The sequence below is a fragment of the Peromyscus californicus genome, unplaced genomic scaffold, assembly GCF_007827085.1.
Source record: "Peromyscus californicus insignis strain IS unplaced genomic scaffold, ASM782708v3 Scaffold_23__1_contigs__length_62951481, whole genome shotgun sequence".
Taxonomy (NCBI): Eukaryota; Metazoa; Chordata; class Mammalia; order Rodentia; family Cricetidae; genus Peromyscus; species Peromyscus californicus.
The window spans coordinates 5378946-5394336 of record NW_026294534.1 but is presented as its reverse complement, the minus strand read 5'-3'; the positions used below and the strand labels follow the sequence as shown (position 1 = coordinate 5394336).

General features: G+C 44.1%; 1 protein-coding gene across 1 annotated transcript in view; it reads right to left on the bottom strand.

Moving 5' to 3' along the window:
* Positions 1 to 15391, bottom strand: part of Myo16 (myosin XVI) — a 394847-nt gene that overhangs the window by 142194 nt on the left and 237262 nt on the right. Inside the window, 2 exon segments of the mRNA XM_052751634.1 lie at positions 11359 to 11559; positions 12784 to 12936. Coding sequence (XP_052607594.1) covers positions 11359 to 11559; positions 12784 to 12936 — 354 coding nt within the window.

Genomic DNA, 15391 nt, shown 5'->3' with positions numbered 1-15391 from the left:
CATCAGTCATCATAGCTCACCAAGAGGGATGCTACCGGCAAGAGTAGCCATCCGCTGAAGGCAACACAAAGTCAAAAAGACACAAAGTGAAGCTGCCGTGGACCAGGGGAGCAGGGAGTCTATGGGGACCTTGAAGACCAGGGAGCCTGTGGGGATCAGGCCACTGTGTCCCAGAAGGTATAAAAGCAGGCAAACTCAAGGTCCGGTAAAGTGGACAGGTTTCTATGCAGGTAAGAATCTATCATAGAACCACCTATATAGCTTAGCAACTGGTTGTCAGGGGAACAGAAAACCATCTGTTCTCACCATGGCAGCACCCACCTGGGGCAGCAGAGAACAGGTTTTAGGCAGAAGGCTTGCCTGGGCCATTAAGACAGCTGTTCTGCCCAGGGCTCTGTTCCTATGGTTTATTACGTGGGAGACAAAAGGAGAGATGTGGGAAAAGCAAAAGAGGGAGGCCAGGTTAATTCCCTCTTTTCCGATCATCCTCCCATAATGGGTCCTCAGGTCTTCCTTATTTCTCCCTCCTAAAGCCTGAAAGACAGGCTTCATGCTGTGAGTAGCAGCGTCTCTCATGCGCGTAATAGAGAAATTTATATGCACACAGCCCAGAACAAAAAATCTTTAAGGAAATCGTCACGTATTCAAAAATTCTCTTTGGAATGATTCTGCTCAATAAAATTACTCAAAAGAAACCTTAGCATTCTGCTTCTGATTCAGCTGTGAACCACAGTCACTAAAGCCCCGTTGTGACGGTGCCAGGCAGAGGGTGGGCAGCAGCCAGGGAGCCACTGAACCAGACTGCTTAGTTGGACATACTCACTATAATACTCCTGTACCACAATAAGTACAATTAAAAGATAAATTATGTGAGCTACACATGCATGCATGTGCACATGCATGCTCACACACACACACACACACACACACACACACACACACACAAAACAGGGTGGTATAAGAGGCTTACCACAACTGCGAATCACAGCTTATCAAACTGCCCATTTTCCTGGCTCCACAAGGAAAATAAAAGACACAAAACACTAGGGCACGTGCATTTTCCTCCTAAGTGATGGCTAGCAAGCTTGAGCTTGGTTCGTCACCAAGGAAACGGGAATGGAAGGCAATACAGAGTCTCAACCATAGCTCCATCTATACACACATTCAAGTTTCCTGAATTGAAGTTAAGAGCAGCTGGCTGCCTTCCTTTGGTGAAGAAGTTTGGGCAGCGGTCAGTCTGTACCAGCTGCCTCCTCGGCCTGTATGAACATTGGGACCAGTGGGAGCGTGGGTTAAGGGTGCGGGGAGGATCCAACCCTAAGTGCCAACTGTGTGGCTGGTGCAGTCAGTGCTTCTGAATATAGGGCTTCCGGATTTCCCATCAGCCAGTCTTCATTTTTCCTTATTCATGTGAAACAAATCCTCCAGATCTCACCCAAACTCTAAGGCCACCGCTTCTAAGAGGCAGGCCAGGAACACACACTTACCACTTCCTCACTGGTTCTGATGCATGATAAAGCCAGAGAACCAGGGCAGGAGAAAATGAAATCATCGAATGGTGTGATAAAGTCCCAGTGAACGTTAGCAAGGGAGGGTTCCCGTTCTAGCTTCCACGGTTCACCCATAGTCATTCCTGGGGCTGAACGGTAGTCAGAAGTGAGTCACTCCCCATGCCTCAGTTTCTCCTCTGTCCAATCATCATTCACACCAAACTCTAATGATTGGCTCACATCATTGGCTGTTGCCATTATTCTCAGTTACCCTCTAGAATATGACAGTAAGACCCTACTGCTGAAGACCCCACATGCTTAAGTCACAGAACATGGAGAAACCAGGCTTCATCTCTACTGGTTAACTCTCATAGTGCTGGAAGGTGCTGTGTTACTAGGGGAGAAAGGTCTTCATCAATCTCACCCAGCCATGAATTCCATGAGCTACAGTGATGAAGGGCCCATTATTGCCTGGTAAGATATGCCCACTGGAGTAACCGTGGCACAAATGTTATGGGAGTAACCAACCATTTCCTAGTTATGTTTAAGGACTGATCCATGAGATGGAATTTATACCTGGCACTGTCAATTAGGACAAGAACCTGAGACTAGAGAGGCCATGAGTCTAGGGGAAAACCTACCATTATTATTCTGAGGAATGGAAACAACACCAAAATGACCCATAATGATGTATTGCTATACCCATAAATTAGTGGATCACTCAGTCCTCATCATATGAACTTCTTTTTGTCATAGATAACAACCAATACAGAGACTCACAACTGGTCAATATGCAAAACATAAGAGACTTCACAATGGGCAGCCTTAAAAGGGATGTCTGTACCACACCCCTCCCCTCAGGGCTCAGGGATCTTCTAGTAAGAGGGAACAAAAAGATTCCAAGAGTCAGAGGTGGTAGATGACTCCAAGGGAACAGCGTTTGCAGGGTACAACAGGACAGTTGCACATATGAACTCACAGCAATTGTGACAAAGTCCCAGCATGGAGATGGGGAGATGAGGATGACGTCTCACCCCTGACTGAGGAGCTATTGGCATTTTATGGATGCTGAAGGAGCAAGAATAAGTTTCCTTTAATGCTATGACCTCTGATATATTGACTACACTCCAGGATAGGTCCAACACCTAAGAATAGTCAGTCAACACAAATGGGGCTCTGTTGGGGGTGGGAGAGAGGGGTGGGGGAGAGAACATAAAGTTGGGTGGGTAGGAGTGAATTTGATCAAAATATAGTGTATGAAATTTTCAAGAATTAAGAAAAATTAAAGTATTTTAGATTTTGGTATTACAGTTTCTCAACTAGTAAATTCTATGAGTGATTTCAAAATCTGAAACGTATATGAAACTGGAAATGCATTTTGGATGAGGGACATCCAGCTTGCCCTTAGGTTTCTTGTTTTGCTAAAATTTAAAAGTGGTATAAATATGGAAACTATTTTTGAATTGATTTCATTTTCAGAATGAGCTGACAGAAAGTGAGTATTTGGAAGGTTGCAGCGAGCTCTGTGAGGGTGAAGCTCCTGAGAGAGGCAGCCAGATCACATGTCTGGGTAGTCATCTTCCCGGGACACTGAGTTGTAAGTGCCCACCAGCTTGGCACTCAGAAGATCATCAGTGTTTATAGAGCAGAAGTTATCTGCACATCCTCCATGTTTCCACTCCCTTCTTGCATCTTGTTATTTACAAGATGCAAAATATCCTCAGAGAAGTGGTTGGGATTAACAGATGATAAAAATGCAGAACTTTGCAGACATACTTGTGAATTCAATATATCACATCAGAATATATGTGAAGATTTGTTTTAGCAAAATAAATAAATGATCATTTTCAGGAAATGCAAATGTGTCTGGTTATTTTTCATGCCTGGTTGCAGCTTCCTACTCAGTCTGTCACAAGGACCTTGATCCCTTGTGGGCTGGTGAGTTTGTTCCCTTTGTCCCCTGAATTAAACAGATCACTCAGGTTTGGACGTGCAACATCCTGCGCAGGCTCATCTGTCTGAGGATTTGGTACCCAGCTAATGGAGAGTTTGGGGAGGTGGGGAGGAGTTGTCGGAAAAGGAAAAGGGCTGCCTGGATAGGGACAGGGCTTAGGGTATGTTATCTGCCCCCACTTCCTGTCCTCTTCTCTGCTTCTAGGTCCACCTGGATGTAAGCCAGCTCCTACCATCACGCCTATGTGGCCCTATTGTTACCACACCTCCCCAAGCATGAGCAACTGTACCCTCAAATAATGAGTTCAAATCAACCTCTTTCATGGAGTCCCTTCTTGTCAGGGTTCAATCACAGCATTGAGAAAGGTAACGGAAATGACAGGTTTTATTATTTTTCCAAGAAGTGATTTCTCCCAAAAGTTTTTAGTAGTTCCTTTTGGTTCTGATTCATGACGGGCACTGGGAACACTGAGCAGCATGAAGAATCATTATCTCAACACCAAGATGTCTGGATGTTACATTTGATACAACTGAAATTATTGAGTATAGTTCATCTCTTCCTTTTAAGAGAAAAGTCTTAATAGGAAAATGCCAATATTTTAGGAGATTCAAAGCTTCATATTTACAACTTTCTGTTCTGTCTGGCCATAAAAGTAAGAGGAGGTACTGAACTTAGAAATAAAGAGAGCCCAGGAGCTCCTGTACTTGTTATTCCTGGGAGAGAGAGAGAGAGAGAGAGAGAGAGAGAGAGAGAGAGAGAGAGAGAGAGAGAGAGAGAATCGCCCAGGACAACCTTCAAAGGAAAATTGATGTAGGAAGAGATAAGAGGGCCCTGCTGAGACTAATTTTTATTTTTAAAAACACCTGACCAAGACGGGAACAAGTACAGATTGTGAATTAAGCTTTTTCCACATGGGTCAAAACGTTTTCATCAAATAACCTTTAATAGCATCAGCTTTTCCGAGACCAGACAGAGTTGATTGTTGTGTCTGGGGATTCTGCCTGGAGAAAGAGGGGGAAGAAAAAACAACAAAAAAAAGAGGCCACCCATTGATTTGTCTGTCTGCTGTGTCATTTGATTTACAGGTTCACTTCCAGAGTCTTCCGGGGTACATTGTGTTTCCAACAAATCTTCAGAGACAAGGGCCAGGGCACAAGCTATAAATGTCACTCCTGATACAGGTATACCTGCAAAGCTGAACGGGCTGAGGGGTTCTCCATGCACCACCCATGTCCATGGTCAAGAGTGTAGAGGTTGATTGTAAACAGCATGCCACCTAGAACACTCTAAAATTATCAGTGGGGTAAAGGTTTTCCTCTGCAGTGAGATGTGGGTGGCAGCATAATTCTAAACAAGGGGTAATTTTCAAATCCAGCTTATTCAATGAGGGGGCATGTCCTTTATGAGGAGAAGAAAAATGTTCAGGTGTTTTATAGATGGCCCCTGTTTCAATAAAACCTGTTATCCTCACTCCATGTCCATCAGCAACGTGTTAGTAACAGACCTCTGCAGCAGCCTGTAGAAATCACAACAGCGAATGGTACTGATCCAGGTTTACGTGTCTGGGATGACAACTCTTCCCTCATGGATGTGGTGTAGGGGGTTGGGGAAGGATCCTGCTGCATGCTTTCAAAACCATAAGTGCTCTATAGCAGGGGACTATAAACTTTTATCTCATCATAAACTTACAATGCAGAGTATATACACAGATTGCAAGGCTTTAATTTTCTTAAGGGAAATAATATTTAAAGGATATCTTTGAACGCACAGTAAAATCCCACACACCTGTGGGGCTCACTTGCACTATGAGTTGTAAATCCAAATGCTAAGGAATCTAACGGTTCTGCAGAATTCTTTTTAATCAAGGTATAGCTCCTCGCCACAATGGGACCGTCCAGCCAGTGAAAAAGAGAAGATCACATTAGCAGAAGGTAAGACATTCATCTGCATGTTTTCTCTTTCAGTGCAGTTTTATGGCTTTCATGAGAGAGAAATCACTGAGTTGTCTCTACTTATCTTTCAGGGAAGTCTATAAAGTGTGGTGGGAAAACAGTAAGAGATCATAATACAACCAGAGTGGTTACAGCTGCCTAATGCTCATCAACTTGTGTTAGGAAAACGCCAACTATTCAAACATGCATTACTAAATCTGCTCTGCATAACACATGCACATTTATAAAAACATAAGAATTTACAAACCCTGGCAAAGCAAATAAGGATATTTTATCACTTAACTCGAATAAGTTCATTGGCCCATCAATATTCTCATCTGGACAAAGAAAACAGTGAAGTGACTGAATAATCACTCAATTTAGTTTTAATCTCTCAGATTGTCCATTCAAAATTTTGATTAACTGTGTGGCCTATATATACTACAGACCTTCAACTATTGTGTCAGGGGGTATGATAGATATGTATATTTGAGGGAATGTGTAAAAGTAATCACTCCTGCATGTGTACCAGCCTAATACTTAAACCCCAGAAGAAACTGTGAGATTCATGATTATATTTCCCCAGTTATAAATTTCATGGGTGTACAACTGAGGGTCCTTGTCCTGAGCATCACATAGCTACAGAATAAAACTCAAACTCAGCTTGTGTAGACCAATGCCTCTTCTTTTTCCTCTATACCGTGGGTTCTACAAAGTGCAGATGATAAAGCCTTGAGCATGTTGACCTGGTAGGTGGAGGGGAGATGAAGATGGAGATGTATGAAATGAGAGAGGGGCCTGCCGCCCACCAGCAACTCATGTGCTGTTGGCCTTTCCAAATTCATGTCCACCCAGGATTACAGACCTTACTTTGCAATTTCTTTTATATACGTAATTTGTTAGACTCAGAGGGGGCCATATTATATTAGAGTGGGCCTAAAATGCTTATGGAAGAGGAAATGACACAGGACACACAGAGAGGCAGGGTTGGGAGTAATGCATTCCCAAGTCTGGGACTGACTACATTCTGTTTGTAGAGAGGCCAGAAGGAACCTGCAGATGCTAGAATTTGAACTTCCATCTTTCATTACTGGAAATATATATTCCTGTGTGGTGAAGCCACCCAGTTTCTGGTCTTCTATAGGAACAGCCCTAAGTTTACCCAGAACTGTAAGATCTTGATGAATCATCGACCTTCACCAAAGGCCTACTTAGAGAAAACCGACACAGAACTGTTTATAGGCAAGGATGTGGTCACGGTGCAAGTATCAGGCATCATTACTGATGACGACATAGAAAGTTGAAAGCAGTATAGATTAGGTCAGGAACCCAGTGTTCAGAGAGATGGCCCAGATCTAGGACAGAGGATGTGGAATTTCCAGGTGAGGAAAACCACAGGAGACAAAGAAATTGAGAAGTGCCAGAGTTAGCTAAAGATAGCTCAAGGATTAGGAAGAAACTCTACAAAGTTCCTTGTTAATGTGCTTCACTTTTCTTGTGTGTGAACTCACATGAAACAACGAATATTTGTATTATCTTCCTTAGGCTGCTGCTGCAACAGTAAACACCGATGGGTGACTGGAAGTGAGAGAAGTCTGTGGTCTTGTAGATCTGAAGAGAGAAGGTAGCTGGAGTTCTGGGAGCTTCTGGACCTGCCTCTTTCATCCAGGAAAGCTCAGGTCTTCCTTGTTCATGACCTGTATCACTCTAACCATGACCTATTGGGGGTCACATGACTCCCCAGCCCTCTCTGCACACTACCATTGGAGTTAGGTTACCCCACCTCAGGTGTTCTTATACTGTAGCCACTGAGACACAGACTAAGACCTCTGTACTGAGCAATGCAGTATTCACAGCTTGCATGCAAGAGGATCTGGCCATGGGAATGGGAGATGCGTACTTCACAACTAAATTTTTACTAAATTTCATTAATTCCATCTTTACTTTCAGCCTCAGATCAATTTACAACTTCATAATCCACTCACTGTTCTCACATCAAAATTTAGGAGCTTTAAAGCCCAATTTCCGACAATAGTCAGTTTAGAATCATCTTAATAGAAATTCAACTCTCCTAAGAGCTGATATTGTCAAGCTGTAATTCTTCTTTCCTTCAAGATCCTTAATTTTAACAGCCAATGAACTCAGACACACTTGTGGATTTAGTGCTTATCTGTCATTTAAATCACCAGGTTAAGAGCAAGCCCTAAAACAGGTAACTTCGTATATGATTTAAAATTGGCTATAACAAATAAACAAAAAGAAGCCAAGCCCCAAGGCCCCGAAACCTTCTTTAATTCAAACGTATGCTCATTAATGAGATCTTGTTAATATTTCATGCACAGCCTCTCCCCATTCACTTTAAAATATTTCTGTAATGGAGATTGGAAGCTGCAATACGTTCCTAGGGGTAATGAAACATTCAGATGTGTTTAGGAAGGATCTTCAGATGTAATTCAGATAATGGTGCTTAAACATTCCTAAAAGGACCTCTGAGCTTCCGCCTCAAACAGGCTTCCGGAGGAGCAGGGTGGAGGCTCCTCATTAGAGTTCCTACCCAGAGCGCATGCAGGCTGGGACAGGGGAGCAATGTTACTGTCACCTCGAGCAGAGACAGCTATCCCTCCCATAGGGTACAGCATGTTCTCACTAAAATAAGCAAGGAAGACCAGCAGGAAGGAGCGGAGTGATGAAAACTGTTTTACACTGTCTGCCTGGCAATAAGAGGCTAAGAGCATACAGGATCATTGAGGTCTCTCCGTGGGAGGCAACTCTGGGGTCAAAGGTTATGTAATATATCATGGACAATGCTGCTGCTTTTAGGTGGGTGAACTTTTTCCACATCTCTTCACCGGCAAAATGTAGAATGTTGTTTTCTGATGCAACAGTTCAACACGCAAGTATGTGTGGCTACATCTGACAATTCAAAAGGCATATGGACTGACATATTGCTGCAAATCACATAGAATCTACACTGTAGCATGTGAACGAGTCCTTGGGGAGTCCTTTGGCTACAACTCATTAGTACATATCGCCGAAATGAAAGATTTCTGTAAAGCCACAAAATCGACTCCAATTATGGAAAACTCTCTTAAAAAACAAAAATGCTTTTAAAGGAAAACGCATGATTCCACAGGGGCTTTGGCTCCGTATCAACTAATCCCTGGGCAGTCCCTGTGTTCTTCCATTTCTCTAAGAACTCGGTGAATAATGCCCTATTATATTAAACTGTCGCTTGTTTTCCCCTTAAATTTTCAAAAACAAAATTAAAACTGAAATGCTAATAGGTGCTCAGAAAAATAATTACAACCGAATTCAAAATTATCAAGCCATGATTCTGAACCACAGTGTTGATTTTCATGCAGTCGGCACTTTTTATGGGCCCTGTTTTGTCTTTATGGCACAACACAATAGACTTATAAATAAGGACATTCAAATACATGCCTAATGGAGCTGCTTGGAAGCTCTTACGAAGATAATTTCCTAAATATAAGGAGTCATGATACCTGATGATAGCTTTGTATATTTTTTCCTCTAAATTCAGAAGGCAGATTTAAAAAAATCTAAAGACAACACTAGAACATTCCTCTAACTATAAGGACTTTGAAAAGGCCAAGGAGAAGTAAAAAGTGGTAACTGCTCAGAGATTACAGAATCTCTCATCAATTTCTTTCCATGTCCCACAAGCCTCTCCATGCATCTAACACCATTAGTCCACTTCTCACAGGGGCATCTTTACACCGCACCGCCACCTCATCATGTGGGCTCCTGTTGTCCTATCTGGGCTTCCGAGAGTGTCCTCTTCTCCACAGCTCTTTTCTCCAAGTTATTCTAGGGTTGGATCATTGGTTAAAATGCACATTCTAAACACGTGGGTTTGCTCATCCCACCATCCAACTAGGGTTTGCCTTAAACTCCACGCTGCCAGTTTAGAATACCCAAACCTGAGCGTTTCCACCGTTCCCTTCCTTGTCCAGGAGCACATGCCTTGAGCTGCCACAGTGCACTCCCCGTTTATCAGCCACCCGAGGACTGTGGGGTCCTGCTGGGCTCTGATCCACAGCTCTGAGCATCTCTTCTATCACTTCCTTCCTGTCTTCTTTCAGTGGCCGTCACTTCCTTATTCCTGGCGACTGCTCAAATATGGATGCTGGCCAGTCATTGAAAAGTCTGCTTTGCCTTTCCCCCAGTCTGTCTAATGCTACCTCCTCAGTTATTACTGCTTCATCCTTTCTCCTGTCTGAAAATATGCTGGAAGTCGCGAGAATGAAGCCATCAGCGGGGCACACACAACCGTCCATGGGTTAGCTAAAACCAGTAACGGTAGATGCTTTACCTATGACGCGTTCCACATTCAATGAAACTTGTACCTTTTCCCAAATAAGTGGGTATCTATGGGGGGCACCTGCCCACTCACTGCTTTTCCCCTACTGCAGATGTTGAAGGACAAGGAGCTCTTTCTCAGACTACTTTGCACCATGGAGTTCACCGGTCTCTGGCTTCCACCTGTCCAACACTGCCGACCTGGCTTAGCAGGCAGAAGTGATGGCGGCCACATGTCTGTGCTTCCTGACATTTTGCCAGGTAAGCCCACCGCGTGCAAGCTTCTCTCTGCTGTAGCAGTGGGTCGCACCTTTGATACCGAGTGTGGGGGTGTGCATGCTGCTGTTTGGCAGGTGCCCTGGCAGCAGGCAGCTTGGTTTCAAGGCATACCTTAAGAGCACCCCTGAAGTTTTGACTTAGACTCTCTCAAAGCTCTTTTCCGAAGCTGACTTGTTTCCTGCCTGGAGAACGAGAGTAGATGCCGTCTGTTGCCACCGAGTTCAGTGTAGCACAGTGACATGCATTTCTAGAGCCCAAGTCTTCACTGAAATATCTCCCCTTCATAGTTAGTGAGCGCCTCTGGAGAACGTCTTTATGCTTTTCTGAGACAAATAATTGCTTCCTTATATAGTACTAGGCTGGTAGCAGCAGCCGCCGTGTATTATTTTTTGTTATTTGCATTCTGACATCCGACTGTTCAGTGTGTGCACGTTCCTGGCTCATCTCTCACCCTCTTTTGGTGGATAGTGGAGTCTCCATAAACAAGGGAAGAGATGAACTGGGATACGTTGATGAGTCCCTCATTTTCACTGTTCAAAGTGTGTGTGTGTGTGTGTGTGTGTGTGTGTGTGTGTGTGTGTGTGTGTGTGTATGTGCTTATAATTCTAAAAGTGGAAGACATCAATAATAAACAAGAGTTGGGTATAGAAAAACAGAGACGCTTTAGTTAAGAGGTAGATAGATGTGTTGTTAAGTACACTGGAAGGACATTTCAAGTCTGCCTGGGAAGGAGTTTATGGCAGTGAAAGGGACTTAAGAAAACGGGATTAGAACACAGGGCCTAAAAGGAAGACTTGCATGAGGGAGTTATGACAGGTAAATCACAGGGCAAAGACGACGCACTGGCGTAAGACGCACTGGCGTGAAGACGCACTGGCTTGGCTTGGAGCAGCTCTAACACGAGAGGACAGAGGAGGTATGCAGACACCACTCCAGGCAGGGATGAGACTCCGGAGTGAGAAACCCGCTTGACAAACCCAGCTGGCATGCTGGGGGAGGTCAGAGGGCTTGCTTTCTTAGGTTCTCAGAAAAACACTTTAATATTAAGCCCACATTCAGGCCGAGCACACTCAGAAGCCCAAAATTTATATAAGAAAAATAGCCCCGAAGTGTGGAACAAAGCTGTTTATGCTGATCCTGGGGCTCTTTTCCATATTAATGAAGTCTATATACACAGTGAGATAGTTACCCTGCTAAGCACATACCGTTCTGAGATGTCAACTCAGCCCCAAACCAAAGCAAAGAGCTTGTAAAAGTTAATGACTGTGGGCTGTTTGTGTGGCTTTTGAGTGTCTAATAGCATATCCCGAAATCCTGTGCTCTAAAGCCTGCATCCCTCTGGCACACCAGTACACAAGGCACATCATGTGATCCTTCCACTCACCCTTCCTGCGTAGTGCATGACAGTGAAGGCTGGGCCTTGACCTTTGAAAGCCATGTTCCCATTGCCGTCCTTCATAGGGGAATACACTGTATTCGTGTTTGACGATTCCAGGAGACTCTGTAGCTTTCTGGGAAGATTGGGCTCCACAGACCAAATCACTTGACTCTCCTCATCCAATATGGAGAAGAATCCTGAGGGTTTCTGGAAGTCAGCAAAAGTCAGACGTTTGCATTTTGTTACTCCACTTGGGCTCCTTGACGTGTGCCCTCCAATTCTAGTATATTCACATAGCTACTCAGAACATGAGTGTCCTGCCTTTTATCACACACCTATGTTTGCCCGTGCGCTGGCTCTGCCACCTTGGATCTCTCAGATAGAACTCTTATCCTGACCATTTGGTAGCAGGCATGAAGAGCAGGCTACAGTGTTAGGGAAACACACAGGATAGGCAGGCAATAGAGACAGAAGGCAGAGAGTGAAAGCCTGAGCTTTCCAAATAGCTGGATGGTGTCTGTTTGAAACACTAGCAAGCATTTAGAGGTAATGGGTGACTCCATACAGCACCTCATGCAAACAGAAGTTGCTGTTGACATGCTTGATAAAACAGCTTATCACATGTTTTTATTATCCCCCTTCACTGTGAATGTGTGTGTGTGTGTGTGTGTGTGTGTGTGTGTGTGTGTGTGTGTGTGTGTGCATGTACACTTGTTTACACACCAGGGTATTCATGCGGAGGTCTGAGGGCAACTTGAAGGAGTTGGCTGTCGCCTTCCCTCAAGTATGTCCGGGATCATAATCTAGGTCATCAGCCTTAGCAACAAGCACCTTTTCCACTGAGTCATCCTGCTGTCTCACATAATAGATCTTTACTTATACAACAAAGAGATTGAGTCGAAAGCTTTTCACTGTGTGCAGGACAAAAAGTATGAATATAAACACATGCTGGTGCCCTCAGGCTTAATTTTAAGCAAAGATAACTTAACCAAAGGTGATATATGTGTATATATTTTTCCTGCCAACCTTTCAAAATTTAAATTTTAGAACCTCTGAAGGCCAATACAAAAATGTGTAATATATTTCAAGGTATCACTGGTCTTGTATATAAGCTTATGAAATTCATTTTGTACATTGGCCTCTTGTAACTTTCCAAAAGAAGTTTTTAGGTTTGATAAATAAAATGGTGAATGTCCTTATATCATCGAGTTTGGATATTTCTTGTCCTTCGAATGAAGTGGTGAGTTTTCTAATGCCCCTTCAGGCAAGGGTAATTTGTGCTCCTCAGAAGACTCCTGGGGACTAAAAAGGCATTGCAGAATCTCATATATAAGGGTACCTCACAAACAAGACCTTCAGACGGAAAATTCTCTCTCCAGTGCCCCTGAATGCATGCATCCTGTTAAGTTTCTAGTTATGTTATGTAAGTACCTGGAAGAAGAAATCCAAAACTCCAGCCTGGTTACCAGGAGAATAGGCAGTTTCCATGGCAACTCCCTCCTGTACACACTCTGTTTGCTCTTGTAGGAAAAGCACTTCTTGGATATAGTGATGCATCTTCTCATTGGCCAGGTTGACACAGAGCTGTTCAGGGAAGAGAACAATACAGCAGATAACACAGGCAGCCATGCAGAGCCACTTGTCCTGGTGCGGTGCCCCCCAGCGACACGCAGATGGGGACATCTGGACTAAGCAGTCCACTAGGATGACGCATGAGTCTTGCCCTCGAAGGCAGCTTCACTGAAGTCACTTCTGGGGTCACACTGTCCCAATGTTCAACGTGAGGTGGGCATGCCAAAAATGAGAAATGCAACCACAGTGCCAACATATAAACACCGAGCCTCAAGCCCTGGGAGCGAAAGGAGGACCATTCCTGCAAGGAAGATGTTTGGGCTGTTGTTGACAGCTGGAGACACACGCCTGTCTGCTGTGGGTTCCAGGCAGAGGGGGGCATGTCTCTTGTGTGCCCTGTTCTAGTTACGTGTCGGTGGGAAGGTAAGAGTGGACACAGATTTTCTCTAGACGTCACATCCAGACTAAGGGATTCCTGACACCAAGAGTGTTCTTAACCGGAATACACCTGTCGAAAACCCTCTCTCCAGTTTCCCAAAGACAGTCCCTAGAGGAAAAGGATGTTATTTCTCAGTTTTTTTCTTTATTTTAAAATGTTTATTCCTTTGAAATTCTCCCCCTCACACACAGTATCTGATCACACCAACCTCATTATCCTCTCTTACCCCCTCCACTCTGTCTCTTCCCCTTCTTCCCATGAACCCCCTCTTCGACATTCTTGTCTTTTTGGAAATCAACTGCATTTAATTGGGGTTTCCCTTCAGCCTGGGTGAGGGCTGATTTAGTGAAGTAAGGGTAACTTAGCAGTGGCTACAGCGCCTAGGAATCTGACTCCCGACTCCCACCAGCCATCAACTGGCTCTAGCCAATCGGGGAGGGGGGCCTCATGAGCCCTTCCCCTCCCCATGATGAATTTTGACAGGCCTTGTGCAGGGAGCCATCGACGCTGTGAGTGCAGCAGGCATGTCGCATGCAAAACAATCAATCTGAATCAAAATAAAACATCACTTTTCTTCCAGGCACGTTCTCACTTATTGGCTTTCTTTTTATTTATGTTTAATATTTATTTTTTAATCCTTTAAATTTTTCATACATGTGACCAGTGTGCCTTGATAACATCCATACCTCACTTCTTCCCTCCAACCCCCTTAGCCACCCAGCACATCTCTCTCCCAGTTTCATGACTTTTAAAAACCCAAATGAGTCTAATTAGCCCATCTGTGCAAGCATGTAGGGCCATGCCCTCAGGCATGGGTAACCTACTCGTAGTCAACTCCCAGAGAAAAGCAACTGTTCCTTTCCCATCAGCCATCAACTGCCAATGGTTCCTCAGCTAGAGGAGGGTAGCTGCCCTTTGGTGGAATTTTCTCTAGCCTGATCTTGGGATCTTATGCAGGAAACCATAGCCTCCTTTTACATTAAAAACTAAGGTAGAAAACATAAAGGCATGTCCTTACTTTTGAAGTGAAATTCACCTCTCGTCTTTCCTTAGTATGTCTTGGTGCTACCAACACTGTTCTTTGGAAGTCTCCAGAAATGCCGCATTTCCAAGTCAAATGCTCAGTTCTCAGCATCTGTGTCCTTGGAGCCCCAGTGACCTATGCCAGACATCCACCTTGGTCACATCTCCCCAGTCTTGGGCTTTGGCCTCTCCTGACCTTTTTCACCTTGGCCGTTCTTCTAGATTCTCTCCCAGGTGCTTTTCAGCTCCATCCAGCTCATCTCCGCTTTACTAGAGCATACCTCCTGCAGGGCTAGGCCCTTTGGTCTCACAGACCCCTCATCACCTTCCATCTGCTCCCTCCACAAATTCAGATCCTGTCATGGAAACTAGCATTTTCTAGTGGTTCCATTCCATGGTAAGGATCATTTCTCTTTTGTGCACTTAAGGTAAACATTGCATGCTAAATTGTAATAATTTCATATCAGTTATTTCTTAGTATTACTAAGTATGAAGGGAATTCAACGATATTTTAAATGAAGGAAACGCAACAAAATACACTTTTGAAGTAAGGGTGAAATAAGTTAAATTTTCAATTTTTCCTTCTCTACTGGCTATTTTCATGAACATTTCTATCTTTTTACAATTAAAATGGAAGCGGCAAGCATAAATGTTCCTTTCACAGCGGGGATTTATCATGTGCAGACTTGACAGCTTCACAGATAGTGCTTTCCTTCCAGAACCCTGCTGGGGATTTGTACACCACTAAAGAAATACAGTTGCTGCTGAGGCTCTGATGGACAGGTATGAGCTTTGAGGAGATAAGACAAGCTGAACAGTGCCCACAGTGAGGCGGGTTTTGCTGTGGTGCTCACGTGCTGAACGCACCCTCCCTTTGCCGGCCATAGGTTTTCAATTCTCTTTGCCGCAGTCACATTGCAGGAAGTCACATGTCACATTTGGGTCACCGATCTCTGCTTCAGTTCCACCTTCAGCCATCAGTGCAGTCCCTGATCTGACTCTGTG